The sequence below is a fragment of the Podarcis gaigeae genome (assembly GCF_964106915.1).
Source record: "Podarcis gaigeae genome assembly, chromosome: 1".
NCBI lineage: Eukaryota > Metazoa > Chordata > Lepidosauria > Squamata > Lacertidae > Podarcis > Podarcis gaigeae.
The window spans coordinates 120,565,110-120,583,658 of NC_139678.1; the positions used below are offsets into that span (position 1 = coordinate 120,565,110).

At 45.6% G+C, this 18,549-nt stretch overlaps 1 protein-coding gene across 3 annotated transcripts in view; it reads right to left on the bottom strand.

Moving 5' to 3' along the window:
- Positions 1 to 145: 145 nt before the first annotated feature.
- NEMP2 (nuclear envelope integral membrane protein 2) overlaps positions 146 to 18,549 on the bottom strand; it is a 107,780-nt gene continuing 89,376 nt past the window's right edge. For 2 of the 3 annotated variants that reach the window (XM_083712267.1, XM_083712269.1), the window contains 8 exons: positions 15,992 to 16,107; positions 12,374 to 12,602; positions 12,169 to 12,241; positions 10,780 to 10,873; positions 7,714 to 7,828; positions 5,617 to 5,842; positions 4,251 to 4,427; positions 146 to 1,636 (listed from right to left, as the gene is read on the bottom strand). In XM_083712267.1, coding sequence (XP_083568393.1) covers positions 1,420 to 1,636; positions 4,251 to 4,427; positions 5,617 to 5,842; positions 7,714 to 7,828; positions 10,780 to 10,873; positions 12,169 to 12,241; positions 12,374 to 12,602; positions 15,992 to 16,081 — 1,221 coding nt within the window. In that variant the 5' untranslated portion in view covers positions 16,082 to 16,107 and the 3' untranslated portion in view covers positions 146 to 1,419. The remainder of the gene's footprint in view (positions 1,637 to 4,250; positions 4,428 to 5,616; positions 5,843 to 7,713; positions 7,829 to 10,779; positions 10,874 to 12,168; positions 12,242 to 12,373; positions 12,603 to 15,991; positions 16,108 to 18,549) is intronic. The other variant, XM_083712268.1, reaches the window with a different exon arrangement.

An 18,549-nucleotide genomic window follows, 5' to 3' on the forward strand; every position in this document is an offset into this window, starting at 1 on the left:
CCATACAATCACATAATAATTATAATATAATAATTTATTATTATTTTTATCCCGCCTATCTGGCTGGGTTTCCCCAGCCACTGGGCGGCTTCCATCAAAAGATTAAAAGTACATTAAGATAATTTAAAACACATCCTACATGTGATATACAGACAGGCTTGTTTCATTTAAAATAAAACATTCAACACCACTTGTGATAAACCAGAGACCAAGCTGTGCACTTCTACGCCACAGTGTATGTTTTTTCTATAAATTGTTTTTATTTGATTTTACAATACAAAATTACCAAAAAAAAAATTAAAAATCAATTACAGATCCATATATAGAGATTCCTCTGAATCTCAGAACTTCACCCCTTCCCTGGAGTCCCCTTTTAATCATTTAAAACTGCATCTTCTCCAGACTCTTAAACTATCACATCATTCCATATTTTCCATGACAACTGTTACACTACAAGTGAAACCAAAACCCTGCCAATGTTTCCATCTGCTTACCGTGGTCTCTTAAATAAGTTGTGAATTTCCCTCATTCTTTATTATAAAATTCTTGTCCTCTTGGTTCCTGAGTTTTCCGGTCAACTTTGCCATTTCAGCATAGTCCGTCGGCTTGGTTTGCCATTCTTCTCTGGTAGGGACTGTGTCCCTAAGAGTCCCCACGGTGTATGTTTGGAAGGAAGAACAAGACCCCACTTGCTGGCCTGCCCAGAGCTGCCCTAGACATCCAGATATTCAGTAGAAAGTTGGGGAGGCAAGCCTTGTACCCACAGCTGAATGGATGTGGGGCCCGTAAGATGCTGTGGACTTCCACACACACCATGCGGTAGTGGAAATTCTGCCCTCCCTCTACTACAGGATACATACTTATTCCAAACCAGGATATGTAAATAGGGAAGAGGATAATTGCAGCAGAGCTACAACTCCCTCTTAAACATCAGCACCATGTTAAAACCAAAGACTGACAACTTTGGTTCATCCTCGCCTTTCGAAAATAAAATAAAAAAATAGTTTTTTATTAGGCTTTAAACTCTTGCTCGTTTTCTGAGCTCAGCACCCCAGAAGTTGAGTCTTTTGACAATCGGGCAAACAAACCATATAAAAGTGGTCCTCTTTTTTTTTGTTATAATCAGCAGGGAGGAGATTTCCCTGCAAGCCTCTGATTCGGAATAAAAAACAAAAGCCTTGTCGAACTTCTGGTTAAACCCAGTACCTTTGGGGAGCACGCGCGGTCTCCGATAAATTTCTGCAACCTTAAAAGGTTGCAAAAAGAGACGTGAAGTGGCAGAAGAGAGTCCTTCGGAAAATCTTGGCTGCCCCCTGCAGTGCAGTTCAGAAAGCAGAACCTTCCAAGGTCCGTTCTGCGAATTCTCACCCACTTGCAAAACTGCGGTGCGTTTCCCTTGCTACCTCCAGACAGTGTGACTCAGAGAACATCTTTACTGAAAAAGTTTTGCCTTTGTTCCTCTTCCTTGGGGTCTTCCTCCACCTCGCAGGGCTCCGTTTGGCGGTCTGGCTCGGCCTCGGCCTCTGGATTAAAAAGTTGCTCTTCTAAGGCGGCCCCTCCCAAGCCGTACTGCTCGTCGTGGGCGGCCACTTCCTCAGGCGACACGTGCGGAAGCCCCAGGACAAATTTTGCAAATCTAGGGGTGGGGCAGGAGAGACCATAAAGCATAGCTGTCAACTTGCATATTGGAAAATAAGGGACCAGCAGCCTCGAAAATAAGGGACCAGCAGCCAAAATAAGGGATTTTAGTCAACCAGCTGAAATACGAAGTTGAAAGGGACCGGATAATTTGGGAGAGCAGCGGCGGTTTTTAGCCCTTCGTTTCCAGAGGTTGCTGCTCAAGACACCAGCCGATGAAACACTGCAATTAAATAACTACAAGCAGCAACCACTTTTCGCGCAAAACAAAGTCCAAGCTACGAAGATGCTGCTGCAGTTCTGTATCTTTTCTCTCGTGCTCCATCTGCAGCTCTCAGTTCCATCAGGCGGGGCGGGAAGAAGGGGGGGGGATAGTTCCCGAAGTAAACCTGCAGATCAGACCATCTATGCTAGTCTACCAAAACAAATCTATGGGAGAAGCGCTTGCGTCCTTCCTCCGCTTTCCCCCTCTATGGTTAGCCCTTGGAACACCTGCCCGTGCCTCCGCCTCCTCCTCCTCTCTCTGAACTGCTTTCTCTAGGGTTGCCCTCGCTCTCCTCTCAAGGTTCCTCAGTCCCGGCGGGGAGGGGCTCCTGGGGGCCGAGGCTGGTGAGAGGAGGCCAGAGGGGGGCGGGCCGGGCAGCCAAGCAACACAGTTGGAGCTTCCCTCCTCCCTGGCCGGCAGGGAGGGAGAGGAGCTGCTTCCTTTGAAACCTGGGAAATTTAAGGGACATCATCAATAAGGGACAGCAGTGGGACACAGCGCTGGGATAAGGGAGTTTCCCGCCAAATAAGGGACGGTTGACAGCTATGTCATAAAGCGCTATATATAAAAGTGCCGCTCGGAAACTCTTGTCCACCACACCCACTGCGTTCTTAGCACCAGCAATATCTCCCACATCTTTCAAGACACGTTTGTGTCTTTGCATTTCAAGTGGGGGGGGGGGGGAATGGGCAAAACAAGCATAAGCTAGCACTGGTCGCCAGTTATACATGATACCTGGACTATGATGAGGAATACTTGCTGGCACAACTAACAGATGGATGGTAGGAAGTTGCTCTCAACCTTCTTTCCATCTCTCTGTTTTGTTACCATTCTTATTTTCTCCTCTCTAAGTATTTTACTATTATTTCTCTTAATTATTTTATCTTACTGAATTTGGGTAAGAATTGCACGCAGGTGAAGGTGATGTCCCTGTGTGAGAGGCAGCGAAGGGGAAGTCTCTCAGTAGTAGTAGTGATAATAATACAGTGGTACCTCTGGTTACGTACTTAATTTGTTCCGGAGGTCCGTTCTTAACCTGAAACTGTTCTTAACTTGAAGCACCACTTTAGCTAATGGGGCCTCCTGCTGTCACGGCGCGATTTCTGTTCTCATCCTGAGGCAAAGTTCTTAACTCAAGCTACTATTTCTGGGTTAGCGGAGTCTGTAACCTGAAGCGTATGTGACTCCAGGTACCACTGTAATAATAATACAGTCATACCTCGGGTTAAATGTGCTTCAGGTTGAGTGTTTTCAGGTTACGCTCCACGGCGACCCGGAAGTAACGGAGCGCATTACGTCCAGGTTTCACCGCTTGCGCATGCGCAGATGCTCAAAATGACGTCATGCGTGGAAGCGGCAAATCGCGACCCGCACAGACGCGGGTTGCATTCATTCAGGATGCGAATGGGGCCCCGGAACGGATCCAGTTCACATCCAGAGGTACCACTGTAATAATAATAATAATAATAATAATAATAATAATAATAATAATAATAAAAAAATTATACCCTGCCCATCTGGTTTCCCCAGCCACTCTGGGCAGCTCCCAAGAGAATATTAAAAACATGATAAAAAATCAAGCATTAAAAATTTCCCTAAATGGGTGAGAGGCTGAGAGGGACGCCCTCAGTTATGAGCTGGAAGGACACACCCTTGTCTGTATGGGACAAAAGATATATCTGTAAGAGAGGATTCTGTACTTACCTGTCTCTATGACCTTTTCTCTGTTCTTTTATTGTTTTATTGTTTTTGGTGTGCTTTATTAGTTTGTTTTTTATTGCAATGAGAAAAGTTAATAAAACTTTCTCCCAACACCCCCCTCCCAAAATAATAATAATCCTGTTGCAGAAGGGCAGTTTATAACTTGATTAAAACTCAACAACAACTCAGCTTAGTAAACGGCTCCTAGATTCAGCCTACACCAGGAATAGGGAACCGATGTCCTTGCCCCCAGATGCTGTTAGACTCCACCTCCCATCAGCCCCAGCCCTATGGCCAATAGGGATGATGGGAATTGTAGTCCAACAACATCTGGAGGGCCACAGGTTCCCCGCACCCCTAGCCTAAAGCAAATGAATGCTTCCTTAACGTCCTTCTCATACAGACTCGCTTTGGGGGAAAGCCACCCTTTTCCTTTAGAAAGCTACTTTGTGAATAAATTCTGCCTCAAGACTCTCACCAGCTGCAGGCCTATGGCACTGCCATCAGCTAAGATCCACACTTACACCTCCCCTGCTGCTTTGATGAAGAGTTCTGTGGAACTCTGATGAAGAGTTCTGTGGAACTCAAAAGCTGGCATGCTATTCTGTGAAATTTTGATTGGCCTAAAGAAGAAGAAAGTTCCTACCTTTGCGGCGACTGCAGCTTCACCACTGCTACCCACGAAGGGAAATCGGGGCGACGGCAGAAGGTTCGTAGGTCCTCCAAGGCCTTGAGGGTCTCCTGTTCACCCTGCTCCCGATACTCTTCTTCAGTCAGGTAACGAACCTCCAACTTTCCTGATGTGAAGAGCCGGCTGGCTTTTCTGAAAAGGAGAAAACAAAAGACCACAGCTGGCGGATCGAATGCTGCTCCGTGGATTTGAAATACAAAAAAAGTGTGTGACAATGGGGAATTAGAACTTGTTTGTAATTGATCCTAAACAAGACAGTGCTTTCCCCACCAGGCTGCAGACCATATATATAACACTAGGGAACAGGGAAGGAAGGAATGTTTTCAAATAACAAATACTACGAGGCAAAGAAATCCCAAGCTTCCCCTTCTCCTTTCCCCTGCATTTGCAAATTAAAACACCAATTAACTTTTCAATTATATTTTAATCTAATCTAATTAAAATTAATTAAAATTAAAATCCTGCGCTTGACTTTTGGGGAGGAATTCAACATGGTGCTACGTTGGCTGTTCCATCTGAATGGGGTAAGTCCTCTTCTTTAATGTTCTTTAATGTTTTAATTGTTTTAATGTTGTATTTTAATCTTGTTTTTAAAGTTGTATTTCAATCAACTTGTTTTTATTATTGGTTGTTAGCTGCCCTGAGCCCGGTCTTGGCTGGGGAGGGCGGGGTATAAATTATTATTATTATTATTATTATTATTATTATTATTATTATTATTCCCCTCTCTGGAGCCAATTTGGGGAAGGCACAGGGGCCAGAGAGGTTGAGGGAAAGCCCCATTGTGGAAGCCAAGGTCCTTCTGTGAAGGGAGCTTATTCACTGGCTCCTGCCCAATATTCCTATTTTTATATGTGTGCTAAAACAGCACCAGCCTTTAAACCACTCACAACATCCTTTGCTGGGTACCTTCTTTAAAAGGCAGAGTGGAAAACAAACAGCCCCTTCTTGCGAGTCGTGAAAGCAGCTGCACTTAACAGGGATGCCATCAAAGGGAAGATGTGTTGGAAAAGGTGCACTTGTCCTTTATTTTAGAATGCGGTGTTTGTGCAATCTTGTGTATTATTGACAAGAGAACCGTACTGCCAAGGTATACATAGAATATAACAGATGGAGGCCTTTATTAGAGGATGGCCAACTCCCACCCAAGTCCCTTCCAACCCATGCTTTGTCCAGAGCCAATAAAAACAATATTTCTTAAGTAACATGATCCAAGCCAACAGATGTGGGCAGATCCTGCATTCCATACACGGTGGGAGGAAACATGTCCATTAAAGGGGGTTGTTCATCCAGTGGTTTAGCAGCCCAAAAGGATACTAACCTGCCAATGTAGCCAAATACTCTAAGAGGATAATGCAGGATTTTTGAACACAGCATGGTGACAATGACTGCATAGGCAACCACTGGAATGGAAATGCCAACATAAATGAAAACCAAGCCTATAAATTGTAGTGTCCACATCAGAAGGTTCATACTCTGTTCACTCTTGAGCGGCCCATGCTTGTGACAAAAACCAAAACTGATGGATCCGACTATCAGGCAATATCCTGGAAAAGCAAACGACAAAACCATACAAAGATCAACAAGGAAGGAGCTCTACTACCTTAGCTTATTTCAAGCTAGTAAATTGCCCCTTGCCCTATTATTTGTGGTAAGAATCAGTTCTAGGAGACCAGGCAAAATGGCTTCAACTGGAAGGGAGCTTCCGTGGTGCTGCAATGTCGCACGTGACCGTACGAAAGGCAGGCGAGCTAATCATTTTGATAAATTTATTTGCAAAGTCTGCTTTCCACCTTGTGGAATAAAGAGATCCCTGTGGGCAAGTTCACACATTCAGTTTCCGGCATAACCTCTTTATGTGAATAAAAAACCTGAGGTGCACATTCATTTAAAAAAAAAAATCTAAGGGAAGATTTTAGCATCTCATTTGGACAAAACTTTAAAAAGAAACTGAAGTGAGCTCAATTACGAAGCCCGATACCTTCCCTATTTACTGGAAGCAAGTCCCTACTGCCTTCAGTGGAGCTTACCCCCAATGTAAGTGTGCACAGGATTTCAGCCTAATTGCAAGGTCCCACAACAATGGCCATTGTTTATCAGGCACCTTGCTCGTCACGGTAACCGTGGGCAATGGTTTACTGTGACTCTATTGGTCTCACCCCCTTTGCTCTTTCCTGCTGTTGCCAGGGAGAAACAAACCACGATCGCTGGGTTAGGGTTACATCCAAACAAACCACAATCAGTAAGACAAGTGCAAACCTTGGTTACAGGTCGTGGTTTGGAGTGAAACAAAACAATGACCCGCAGTTTAGATGTAGTGCTAAGCTAGAGGAGAGAACAGTGGTACCTCGGGCTAAGTACTTAATTCATTCCGGAGGTCTGTTCTTAACCTGAAACTGTTCTTAACCTGAAGCACCACTTTAGCTAATGGGGCCTCCTGCTGCCACCGCGCCGCCAGAGCAGGATTTCTGTTCTCATCCTGAAGCAAAGTTCTTAACCCGAGGTACTATTTCTGGGTTAGCAGAGTCTGTAACCTGAAGTGTATGTAACCCAAGGTACCACTGTACAGTTGTGCTCATGTCCTGCTTACAGCCTTCCCATAGATCTCAGTTTGGCCATTGTGAAAAGCTGATGCTGAACTTCTTGTTGTTGTTGCTATTATTATTATTATTATTATTAATAATGATATACCCAGAGGCCTCGGGGTGGTTCGCAAAAAAGATCACAACATATATAATCAGAATAAAAACAACAACCCAATAACACCCCACCCACCCAGAAAAGAGCCACATTTTAAAGGGTATAGGATGTCAAACAAAGGCCTGGCTAAAAAGGAACATTTTTGCTTGGCGCCTGAAGGTGTATAATGAAGGCGAACTTCCCTGGGGAGAGCATTTCACAGACAGGGAGCCACTGCAGAGAAGGCCCCGTTCTCGTGTTGCCACCCTCCAGACCTCTCGGGGAGGAGGCACACGAAGAAGGGCCTCAGAAGATGATCTTAGGGTCCGGGTAGGTTCATATGGGAAGAGATGGTCCTTGAGGTATTGTGGTCCTGAGCCGTTTAAGGCTTTATAGGTCAAAACCAGCACTTTGAATATGGCCCGGAAACTAATTGGTAGCCAGTACAGTCAGACCAGGATTGGTCTAATATGCTCAAACCGTCTTATTCCTGGCGTCCAAGCCAGGAGAACTTCTCTTACGTTTCTTAGATATTGCGGCAAGAAGCAAAATAAGCAATATTGCTGCGTTCACAGGGAACCATTAACTATGACAGGTGAACAAAGCCAGTGGCCGCAACTTTAAAACCTTAGAGGGCGAAGTGCCATTTTAGAAATTTTCTGTTTTATGAATGAGATGCTTTCTGTGTGACACAGCCTAATGTTCACTTTCAGTTTTCTATTTCTATTCATTCTCTTACCTAGTACATAGTGCGTGCAGTGATGCCACAGCCATTTCAAATCCTCTTTCCACATGTAAAGAAAATAGAGGGAAGAGAACCAGCAGCCGCTCATTAAAATCCAGAAAGTGCTTACCTAACGATGGTGAGAGAAGATTAAAAAGGGAGGCAGATGAACAAAAATGGCAATTTGTTGGTTTGTACATACACTAAAATTGTGGAAACCACTTGGAGAAAGTGTATTTCCAAGGTTTGATGGCTCATAACACCACTTTTTTGGGGAGAAATACCATAAAATTATATATCAATGGAAAGATATATAATTCTTCATTAAATTATCTTTCCATTGATAAATAATTTTATGGTATTACTCCCCCAAAAAGCAATGAGCCATCATTGCCAAAACAAGATGGCACCTGATTGACTCTCTAAACACTCCTTTTCATAGTTATTTGGCTATAACATTTGATAGAATACAGATAATTGAACAAACCTTGTTGCATTACATTCTTCATTAAATTATATTTCCATTGATATATAATTTTATGGTATTACCTCCCCCCTAAAAAAGTGGTGTTATGAACCATCAAACCTCAGAAATATACTTCCACAATTTTGGCTACTAGTGTACATATAGGTTCATGTGCATGGGACCCACTGTTTGCTAGATACGACAATCTTACCTGCCCCCAAATAAAAATCTGACACAAAACACAGGCCATTAGTCCAACAGTACGTTTCAAACAACCGTCTCGTAAATCAGAAGTCAAGTGAACAGGGAAGTCTTATCACATTTCCTAAAGACTGTGTGAATGTGCGACAGAGCTGTCACAATCATGTCAGCACCTATGTCAACACATTAACATAATCGGGGGGCGAGCGGGGGGGGTCACATCAGTCTGGAATGTGGAGAAACCGGATGCAAAAGGCACAGCTTTGCCTAAAGCGGATAAATAGGCTGCATTCTCAATCAGATAAAGACGGGTCTCATGTACCTGGGTTTTCAGACAGCTTAGTTGTCAAAAAAATTGGCTCCCGAAAGCCGCAAACCCGGAAGTGACTGTTCTGGTTTTTCAACATTCTTTCGGAAGCCAAACGTCCGCTGGGGCTTCCGCAGCTTCCGATTGGCTGCAGGTGTTTCCTGAAGCCAATCAGAAGCCCGCTTTGGTTTCTGGATGTTTTGGAAGTCAAACGGACTTCCGGATCGGATTCTGTTCGACTTCCAAGGTACGACTGTACTTTTAATTCTTACTGGGGTGTTACCTACATTCAGGTACCAGGCTGAGCCTATAAAGTAGGAAAGGGAAGAAGACTCTTTTACAAACCCACTCACCACCCCTATAATTTTTCAACACTTCTCTAAGGTCTCTCACGCAACGTAAACTTCTTGCTGCCGTTTCCCTTTTAAGTCACACGTGAAATATGCTGGCAGTTTGCTAATTGTTGTTGTTGTTTAGTCATGTCCGACTCTTCGTGACCCCATGGACCAGAGCACACCAGGCACTCCTGTCTTCCACTGCCTCCTGCAGTTTGGTCAAACTCCTGCTGGTAGCTTCAAGAACACTGTCCAATCATCTCGTCCTCTGTCGTCCCCTTCTCCCTGTGCCCTCCATCTTTCCTAACATTAGGGTCTTTTCCAGGAAGTCTTCTCTTCTCATGAGGTGGCCAAAGTATTGGAACCTCAGCTTCAGGATCTGTCCTTCCAGTGAACACTCAGGGCTGATTTCCTTCAGAATGGATAGGTTTGATCTTTTTGCAGTCCATGGGACTCTCAAGAGTCTCCTCCAGCCCCATAATTCAAAAGCATCCATTCTTCGGCGATCAGCCTTCTTTATGGTCCAGCTCTCACTTCCATACATCACTACTGGGAAAATCATAGCTTTAACTATACGGACCTTTGTTGGTAAGGTGATGTCTCTGCTTTTTAAGATGCTGTCTAGGTTTGTCAGTTTGCTAATATTATTCCCCAATCTAATGCCAGGATGATGCTACTGGATTGCAACTTCTCATCTTCTCTGCCGCATTGGCCATGCTGGTTGTGGGCTGCTGGGAGTTGCATGAAGGGGGAGGTGAAGCTGCACACACAAAATCTGCTCTGAGCATCCACCCTGAGTGGGAAGCTTTGAAGGGACATTGTAAGAGAATTTCCTGCTCCACACAGGAAGTTGAAGGATGGAGTAGACCAGGGGTCAGGAAACTTTCTCAGCAGGGGGCTGGTCCACTGTCCCTCAAACCTTGTGGAGGGTGAAACTATATATATATTTTTTTTTTGGGGGGGGGGGGGGAGAAATGAATGAATTCCTATGCCCCACAAATAACCCAGAGATGCATTTTAAATAAAAGGACACATTCTACTCATGTGAAAACATGCTGATTCCCGGACCGTCCGTAGGCCAGATTGAGAAGGCCATTGGGCCAGATCCAGCCCCTGGGCCTTAGTTTGCCTACCCATGAAGTAGATGAAGCCAGGGATTTGGGGTTCAGGGGCAAAGCACACACTGGGATTCTAGGCAGAGTGACCAGGCTATTACTTGCAGAATCGTTTGTCCCATGATGAAAAACAAAACTATGTCAAGAATTATACAAAGGCTTCATTTACCACTTGCTCCTGCCTTAGACTCGCCCACTAAGCCAAGCCCTCCAATCGTTGAAGGACCACAACTTCCATCAATCCTGATTATTGATTAGCTCGGTTGGTTAGAGCATGGCGCTGATAACGCCAAGGTTGCAGGTTCAAGCTCTTCCAACTCTACAATTCTATGATTCTGTGACTTGCTATCTTGGCAGGGCTGATGAGAGTTGAAGTCCACCAATGTCTGCAGGGCTACAGGTTCCTCCAAGAAGAGGTTGGAACGAAGGAAAGAACCATTATTTCAGAGGAGCTTCTTGAAAGGACAGAATAATTAATTGCACAAATAATGTTGGAAATTTGGCTGCGACGTGTTGCTGTTTAAAGGAATCCTACATCAATAACATCATTTCTTTCGGGAGCCCGGGAATGGATGAAAAGCAAATTGACATTGAAAAGCAGAGTTTAGCATCGATATACTTATCTAGCCTGTTTTATGTTATCAGCGGTACACTCACCTTGGGAATAAATCTTTTAAGCATCAAAAGGAGAAAGACTAGAGTGGCAAGGACACCGAATGTGACTCCAGCAGAATAATAGAATGTGATACTCCTGTTTTGAGAGCAGGGGGGTGCTGTTAGAACTTTTGTGGATGGACAGGTGGTTTCAGACACACAGAAATGCAAAAACACAATTTTACTAAAACTTTAGAGACTTATGGGCGAGGATACCTATAAGGTAAAGGTAAAGGTACCCCTGCCCGTACGGGCCAGTCTTGACAGACTCTGGGGTTGTGCGCCCATCTCACTCAAGAGGCCAGGGGCCAGCGCTGTCCGGAGACACTTCCGGGTCACGTGGCCAGCGTGACAAAGCTGCATCTGGCGAGCCAGAGCCGCACACGGAAACGCCGTTTACCTTCCCGCTGGTAAGCGGTCCCTATTTATCTACTTGCACCCGGAGGTGCTTTCGAACTGCTAGGTTGGCAGGCGCTGGGACCGAGCAGCGGGAGCGCACCCCGCCGCAGGGATTCGAACCGCCGACCTTTCAATCAGCAAGTCCTAGGCGCTGAGGCTTTAACCCACAGCGCCACCTGCGTCCCATGAGGATACCTATACATAGCACTTTATTTGACCTTCCCCAAATATACCATAGGGAGCACCCTCAATCTCTCTCTTTCTCTTTGGGTCCCTGCATAGTCTCAGCTCACAACCCCCATTTTTCCCCTCCTCCTAAGCTCTGCTCGGGAAATATTTACATAAGTTAGAGGCGTGGGGTGACTGGCTGACTCCAATCCACCAGTCCCACCCTCTCCATTTCCAACCATCCCATGCAAGGATCTCAATCGTACGGAGCCTTCTCCCTGTGTTCAAGCAAACAGGTATAACGCCACCCCCCTTCAGACTTTCCCTGCTCAACATGGGAAGGCTAGAAGCCAAAGAGCGAGGCTAGCTATTTTTTTTGTCTCTCTTCCTCAATGGATGAGCTGTCTAGCTGTCTCTCTCCAGCAGGTACACTGTTTGCAAAAAGGTTTCAAAAACTGCCACGGCTACGATATGTTTCTTAGATCAGATTGTGTGCGACGGAAAGGGGAAGCTCTGTGCAAACAGATTTCCTGCAACTCTGGATCAAACTCTGTGCAGTAGAAGCCAACATATTTAAGGCACAGGTCTCCCCTGATCATATGTATACGGGGAGAGACGAGTGGTTGGTTTTTCAGAGCAAAAGTGGTGCATGGGAGAGAAGACCTCAACTTTCCCTGTGCCCACTAACAAGGGTTTATGTCTCCAATGCCTCTTCCACACCGCACCCCAAGTGCTTTTCTTTCAGCCAACGGATCACCACTTTTTTCGTAAACAGCAAGTTAAAGTCATAAGGGATACACCCAGTGAAACAGAGCTGAATCTCACCTGCTCAGATTATGCGCAAAATGAAAGAGAAGGATGCCAGTGAGAAACAGCAGAAAGAGTGTCCGATCCAACACTAAAACAGAAGAGAATGGAAAAAATGGAGGAAAGTCCACATTGCTTCATTTTTAAGCTAGTCGCTTCCTTGTTGTGCATCTTTCCAATAACACAAGCACACTTTACAAACAGATTAAATAAAGTGACTCACTGTTTAGTTTTGTGTGTACAGTGAAGGGTGCTTTGTTCATAGGCTGCACCCAGAAACAGGTTTTCTCTCCATACAGGCTCGCTGATATTGTGGTTTCATTAGACACGCCCGAATGCCAAATATTGTTAAACAGGCACTTGAAAAAGGCAAGCAGATTTTCAGAGCTTTGGCAATTCCGTTCCTCTGGGATGGACATCACCTCGAATGTTTCGTTGCTGCTTATCTTTACCTATAAAGAAGATACCTGAATTATTCCTCTCGGGTTAGGACAGGAGAAAATAACAGAGCAGGGATGAGCAACAATCACATAACTCAGGGTTTCCCAAACTTGAGTCTCCATCTGTTTTTTGGACTACAACTCCCGACGCCCCTAGCTGGCAGGACCAGTGGTCAGGGATTATGGGAGTTGTAGTCCAAAAAAAAAACCAACAACAGATGGAGACCCAAGTTTGGGAAACTCTGAGATAACTTTTCCAATTTGATTTTGCCTGTAGCAGGAATGTACAGCTAAATCTGGGGAACTTGGGGAACTTTTGCTATAGGCAAAATCTGGATGAGGAACTTGCGGCCTTCAAGATGTTGTTGGTACTCTAACTCCCATCATTCCCTGCCAAGGCAGCAAATGACAAGGGATTATGGGAGTTGTAGATTAATAATAATAATAATAATAATAATAATATATTTATTATTAATTTATTATTTATACCCCGCCCATCTGGCTGAGTTTCCCCAGCCACTCTGGGCGGCTCCCAATCAAGTATTAAAAAGAATGCAGCGTTAAATATTAAAAACTTCCCTGAAAAGGGCTGCCTTCAGATGTCTTTTAAAAATAGGATAGCTACTTATTTCCTTCACATCTGAAGGGAGGGTGTTCCACAGGGTGGGTGCCACTACTGAGAAGGCCCTCTGTCTGGTTCCCTGTAACCTCACTTCTCGCAATGAGGGAACCGCCAGAAGGCCTTCGGCGCTGGATCTCAGTGTCCAGGCTGAACAATGGGGGTGGAGATGCTCCTTCAGGTATACAGGACCGAGGCTGTTTAGGGCTTTAAAGGTCAGCACCGTTGATAGATAGATAGATGATAGAGATAGATAGATAGATAGATAGATAGATAGATAGATAGATAGATAGATAGATATAGATAGATGATAGATAGATAGATAGATAGATGATAGATAGATAGGTAGATAGATGATAGATAGATTAGATAGATAGATAGATAGATAGATAGATAGATAGATAGATAATCATAGATCTGACTGCATAGGAGCAGAGTGAATGGGGATGAATGTCCTAAACCCCATTTCCCCCTGTGCTGCTGTCTCCATCACCCTCCATGAGCTGGAGGGTGCAAAATAAGAGAGAAGCAGAACATAAAAGAGAAACAGAGCCCTGCTGGATTTCGCCAGTGGCCTATCGAGAACAGCATCCTGTTCTCACAGCGGCCAACCACATGGCTGAACTTAAAAATGAAAAGCGTAATGCTGGTGGTCAACAAAAGAGGTTTAAAGACTCTCTCAAGGCAAATCTTTAAAAATGTCGTATAAACACCGACAACTGGGAAACACTGGCCTGCGAGCGCTCCAGTTGGAGAACAGCCTTTACCCAAGGTGTCATGGGCTTTGAAGACGCTGGAACTCAGGACGAAAGGGAGAAACGAGCTAAGCGGAAGGCACACTTGGCAAACCCTCACTGTGATCAACCTATATCCCCACTGTGGAAGGACGTGTGGATCCAGAATTGGCCTCCACAGTCACTTACGCTCTCACTGTTAAAACCGTGTTCATGGAAGACAATCCTACTCAGCTACAAGTGATCGCCAAAGAAGAAAGAAGAAGCCTCTGGGAAGCCCCATGACCACAAGGCAGACCTGAGCACAACAATACTCTCCCTTGCCACTGTTTCCAGCAACCTCCAGGGGTTGGAGGGGGAAATCTGAAGCATGGAGTCTCTGCTCCACAAGTCATGGAGGCTCCTACTTCAGCTTCCAAGTTGTGGAGCAGGAGAATAGCAATAAAGGCTATTGTCCTTTCTCCTTGCTCACGTGTAGGATCTACGTACAAGCGGCATGCCCCAATAAGGCTTCTGTGAGGGACCAGGATAAGCTGGTTTGATTTCCAAGCCTTCTGTTTTGTCCGTTCTCTTTGAACGCAAATAGCAGAGCTGAAGAAGAGAACCTTGGATCAAAATACCTTGGGGGTGGAGAGCTATTGCCTTTTGCAGCAGGGATAGGTAGGCTGCAACCCTTTGCTTGTTGCTAGTCTATGGTTCCCATCATGCCTGATTGCTGGCCATCCTGCCAGAGGCTCATAGGAGTTGAGAGTCCAACAATATCTGGAGAACCACATTGCTATATTACCCAGAAGTGGGAGATACTTATTCCATGTTCCCGCTCTTTTCAGAAAGTCTGTGTGTTGAAGGCACTCTGATTGAGCCCAGAGGGACAGATCTATCCAACAACCTGATTTATCAGTTATTCTGTCTCTCCAGAGGAGCTTGGGAACTTTAGATCTGCGGCACAGGGCAGATCTCCCTCCCCAAAACTAAAATTCCCAAGATTCTGAGTACAAAATCAACCTAGGCTTGCAGTGGAGATGTCTACATGCCATGCTGTCCTGTACATATCTAGTCTGAGGTAAGTCCTATTGAGTGCAATGGGACTCCCAGGAAAGAATTTGGGATTTCAGCCTTAAGATGTGGACCAGAACATACATACTGGGAAGTTAAGTCCCATTAAACACAACGCCCTAAATCCCATTGTCCAAAATTTCTGCTCGCTGACCTGCAACAAAGACTCCCAAAAGCAGATTTAGCTGTACATCTGCCTTTCCTCTTCTTTTTATTGCTTTATTAGTTTTTTTAAAAAAGAAAAAACAGTCAACTAACGAAAAACCAAAAGGTAATACAAATTCCAAAAACTAAGTGGATTTCTTGCAACACAACTTTTATTATGACTTCCAGTCACACCATCGAGGGTCCTGGGTTACTTTTATGTAACACACTTTTCGTTATCACTCCAGTCTTATCCTGTATCATTAATTCTATAAGATTTTCTGTGTTTCTACAGGGGTCCTTCTAAGCCTGCCAGAGAATTCACATTTTTACAATGCTCTTTAAGATATTTTCTGTAAATATCCCGCTCTCTAATAAATGTTTGGTCTGTATGATCTCTAATTCTTCCCGTTATCTTTGCTAATTCCGTACATTCTAGTAATTTTGTCTGCCAGTGCACTTTGGTTGGGATAGAATACTAAGATTCTTGCTGCCGCCTTTCCTCTCGTTGTATTGTTTTGCTGTTAGAGAGATACACTCGCTGCTGAGAAATATTTATGATACCATATGCTGATTTTTACATTTGTTCCTGCGCTTGTCTTGCAAAGAGGCCCACTCAAAAGAAAGGTGTTGATATGTCACAAAAGTTCCCTACCCACAATAGAAAGGAAAGCACGTCACACCTCCCATATTCTCCTACACAACACCCATACTGGCATTTCCGAATGCCAACATGTGGCAGTTGTCTTCCAATACATTAGTCTTCCATCGTGAGAACTGTATTCTTTAGGGAGAAGAACAGTCACCACGTTCCCTTGGGACGAATGAGTCATGGACTGAGGCTGTACCTGAATAGTTGACCAAATATTTTTCAGGTGTATCTTTCCATGCGGAATGTAGCAGTAGCAAGCCAGTTCTGAACCATGGCTGACGTCCATCGTCTCCAAGTGCCTACAGTTATTCTCTAGACGGAGAAAGAAGAAGGCGTCACAAAGTCTGGAGATGCATGCAAGTCGCTCGGACATTTTCCTGCTGCTATATGTAATCTGCAGTATACACAGATTTTCCCAGTTGCAAACCTTGATTGGCAGCGTATTTTTAATAGGTGTGATATGCTGGCACTGCAAAATCCACTGCTAAACCCCCAAATTCTTACCGCTGAGACTGTTCCAACACAGAAGCTGTTGTGAGTCTTCCTGTCCAATCCTCAACAGGTGACCAGAATCATATTATTCCAGTTTTCCCCCCCTTCCCCCTCCCAGCAAAAAATAGACAAATATGCTTTACTGTGTTAGGCTGCAGGCATGCAGCCCATGAAAAATTGCATTGGTGCAACTGCCTGGCCTGCAGCCCCACTATAAGGCTGGAAGTAAACCTGGCATTGGCTTTTCATGTCGTAACTTGAATTCATGCTACACTATTCAGGCTAAGGTCCCAGGGGCCATAAGATCTGTGTGTGGAGAGTGTTTCTGAAGATGAGAAGATGCATTGCTCTTGCTACTGTGGAATAACATTCAGCTTCTGCATACAGTGGTACCTCGGGTTACAGATGCTTCAGGTTATAGACTCCGCTAACCCAGAAATAGTACCTCAGGTTAAGAACTTTGCTTCAGGATGAGAACAGGAATCGCAGCACGTCGGCAGCAGGAGGCCCCATTAGCTAAAGTGGTGCTTCAGGTTAAGAACAGTTTCAGGTTAAGAACGGACCTCCGGAACGAATGAAGTACTTAACCCGAGGTACCACTGTATCTGGGCTTAAGAGAAAGTACTGCAACATGACTGGAAACAGCAGTTGAACAGATTAAAATATTTGGATCTCATCTTACTGATTTCGTTAGCGAAGGGGTTGTTACTTTTTAAATTGCTCTCCTTGGCTGATAAGTATCCCTAAACGCAGCACCCGCCGCACAAACTAAAGTGTAAATGACTCTGGAAGTACTGTAAATATTTCCACAAATAGGGCCATTACATTTTTATTTTTTTTGCTTTGGTGCCACACATGCTGCTTGAAAACAGGCAAGCTTGCAGTTAAAATGCATGAACCCAGCAACTGCCAAAGACCTAAGGCATGGGTAGGCAAACTAAGGCCCGGGGGCTGGATCCGGCCCAACTGCCTTCTCAATCCAGCCCGTGGACGGTCCGGGAATCAGCGTGTTTTTAAATGAGTAGAATGTGTCCTTTTATTTGAAATACATCTCTGGGTTATTTGTGGGGCATAGGAATTTGTTATTTCTTTTCTTTTTCTTTTTCAAAATATAGTCCTGCCCCCCACAAGGTCTGAGGGACAGTGGACCTGCTGAAAAAGTTTGCTGACCTAAGGTCTAATTTCAAATGACAATAAATGGATGCTGTCAGGACTGCCGCTAGGTCCCAGCTCACAGAGGACCAACGCCCGGTGGATATTATATACAAAAGTCTTTATTGAAGTTTAGTTTCCATTTTCAAGCTCTGGGCGCGCAGGCCCACGTCTTAACGCTAGACCGGCTAAGTCCCCTCTGACTCACTGCTCCACCCACACCAGTTTAAGATTCTAGCCCGGCTCCACCTCTTGCGCTGCTCTTTCCTGCGTTGGGTCCTTCTGCCCTCTGGGGTTCCCTCCTTCCTGGACTCCTCTGACGCGGAGCCTCCTGAGTCTTGCCCCTCCCTCCGGCGGGCTTTAGGACCTGGCTCCCTTCCCGGGCTCCCCGCTGTGCCGCGCTCCTGTACATTTGAACTTGGCGCGCGCGCCCAGCCGGTGACTTTCCTTCTGACCGTTTCCCCGCTTCCTGATGTGGGTGTTGCCAAACCTGACTCCTCTCCTCCCTCTGGTGGTGAGGACACTGGTCCCGACTCCTGGGACTCCCCCTCCCCACTGCGCTCTGGTGGAGACGCTGGCCCTGATCTCCAGCTGCTGTTCAGGGACTCCCCGCTGGCCCCTCCCTCTTGAGGTTTCTCCCTTGGAATCTCCCTTACTCTGGCCACCGGCGCTCCCTTCTGTGAGTCCTCCGATTCGCTAGAGAGGCTTGTGGAATAACTCTGGCCACTGTCACTGCCTGCGCCCCCCTCGTACTCCTCCTCCTCACTCTCCATTTGCTCCCCCTCCTGTGTCTCTCCTTCTGAACCCCTGACATCCATCCCCCCCTCGAAGCCCCCCCTTCCCCCCTCCCCCTCTTCCGGTGCGGGTTCCGGGTGCTCCATTGTTGTAGGGGTGAGTCCAGGATACAGCTCGTCCCCTGAGGCTTGCAACCATCGAGATAAGTCCGGGAAGTCCCCCATGGGCTCGTCGACGACGACCTCCTCCGCTTCCATCTCCTGCGCGGTGTGCTCGAAATCTGCGCTCGACCCCAAATCACCCAAGAGCCCTCCTCCCCCTGTTGCTTGATGGGGGTCCACCTCCCAGGGCCCCTTCGGCATGTCTCTGCGCCAG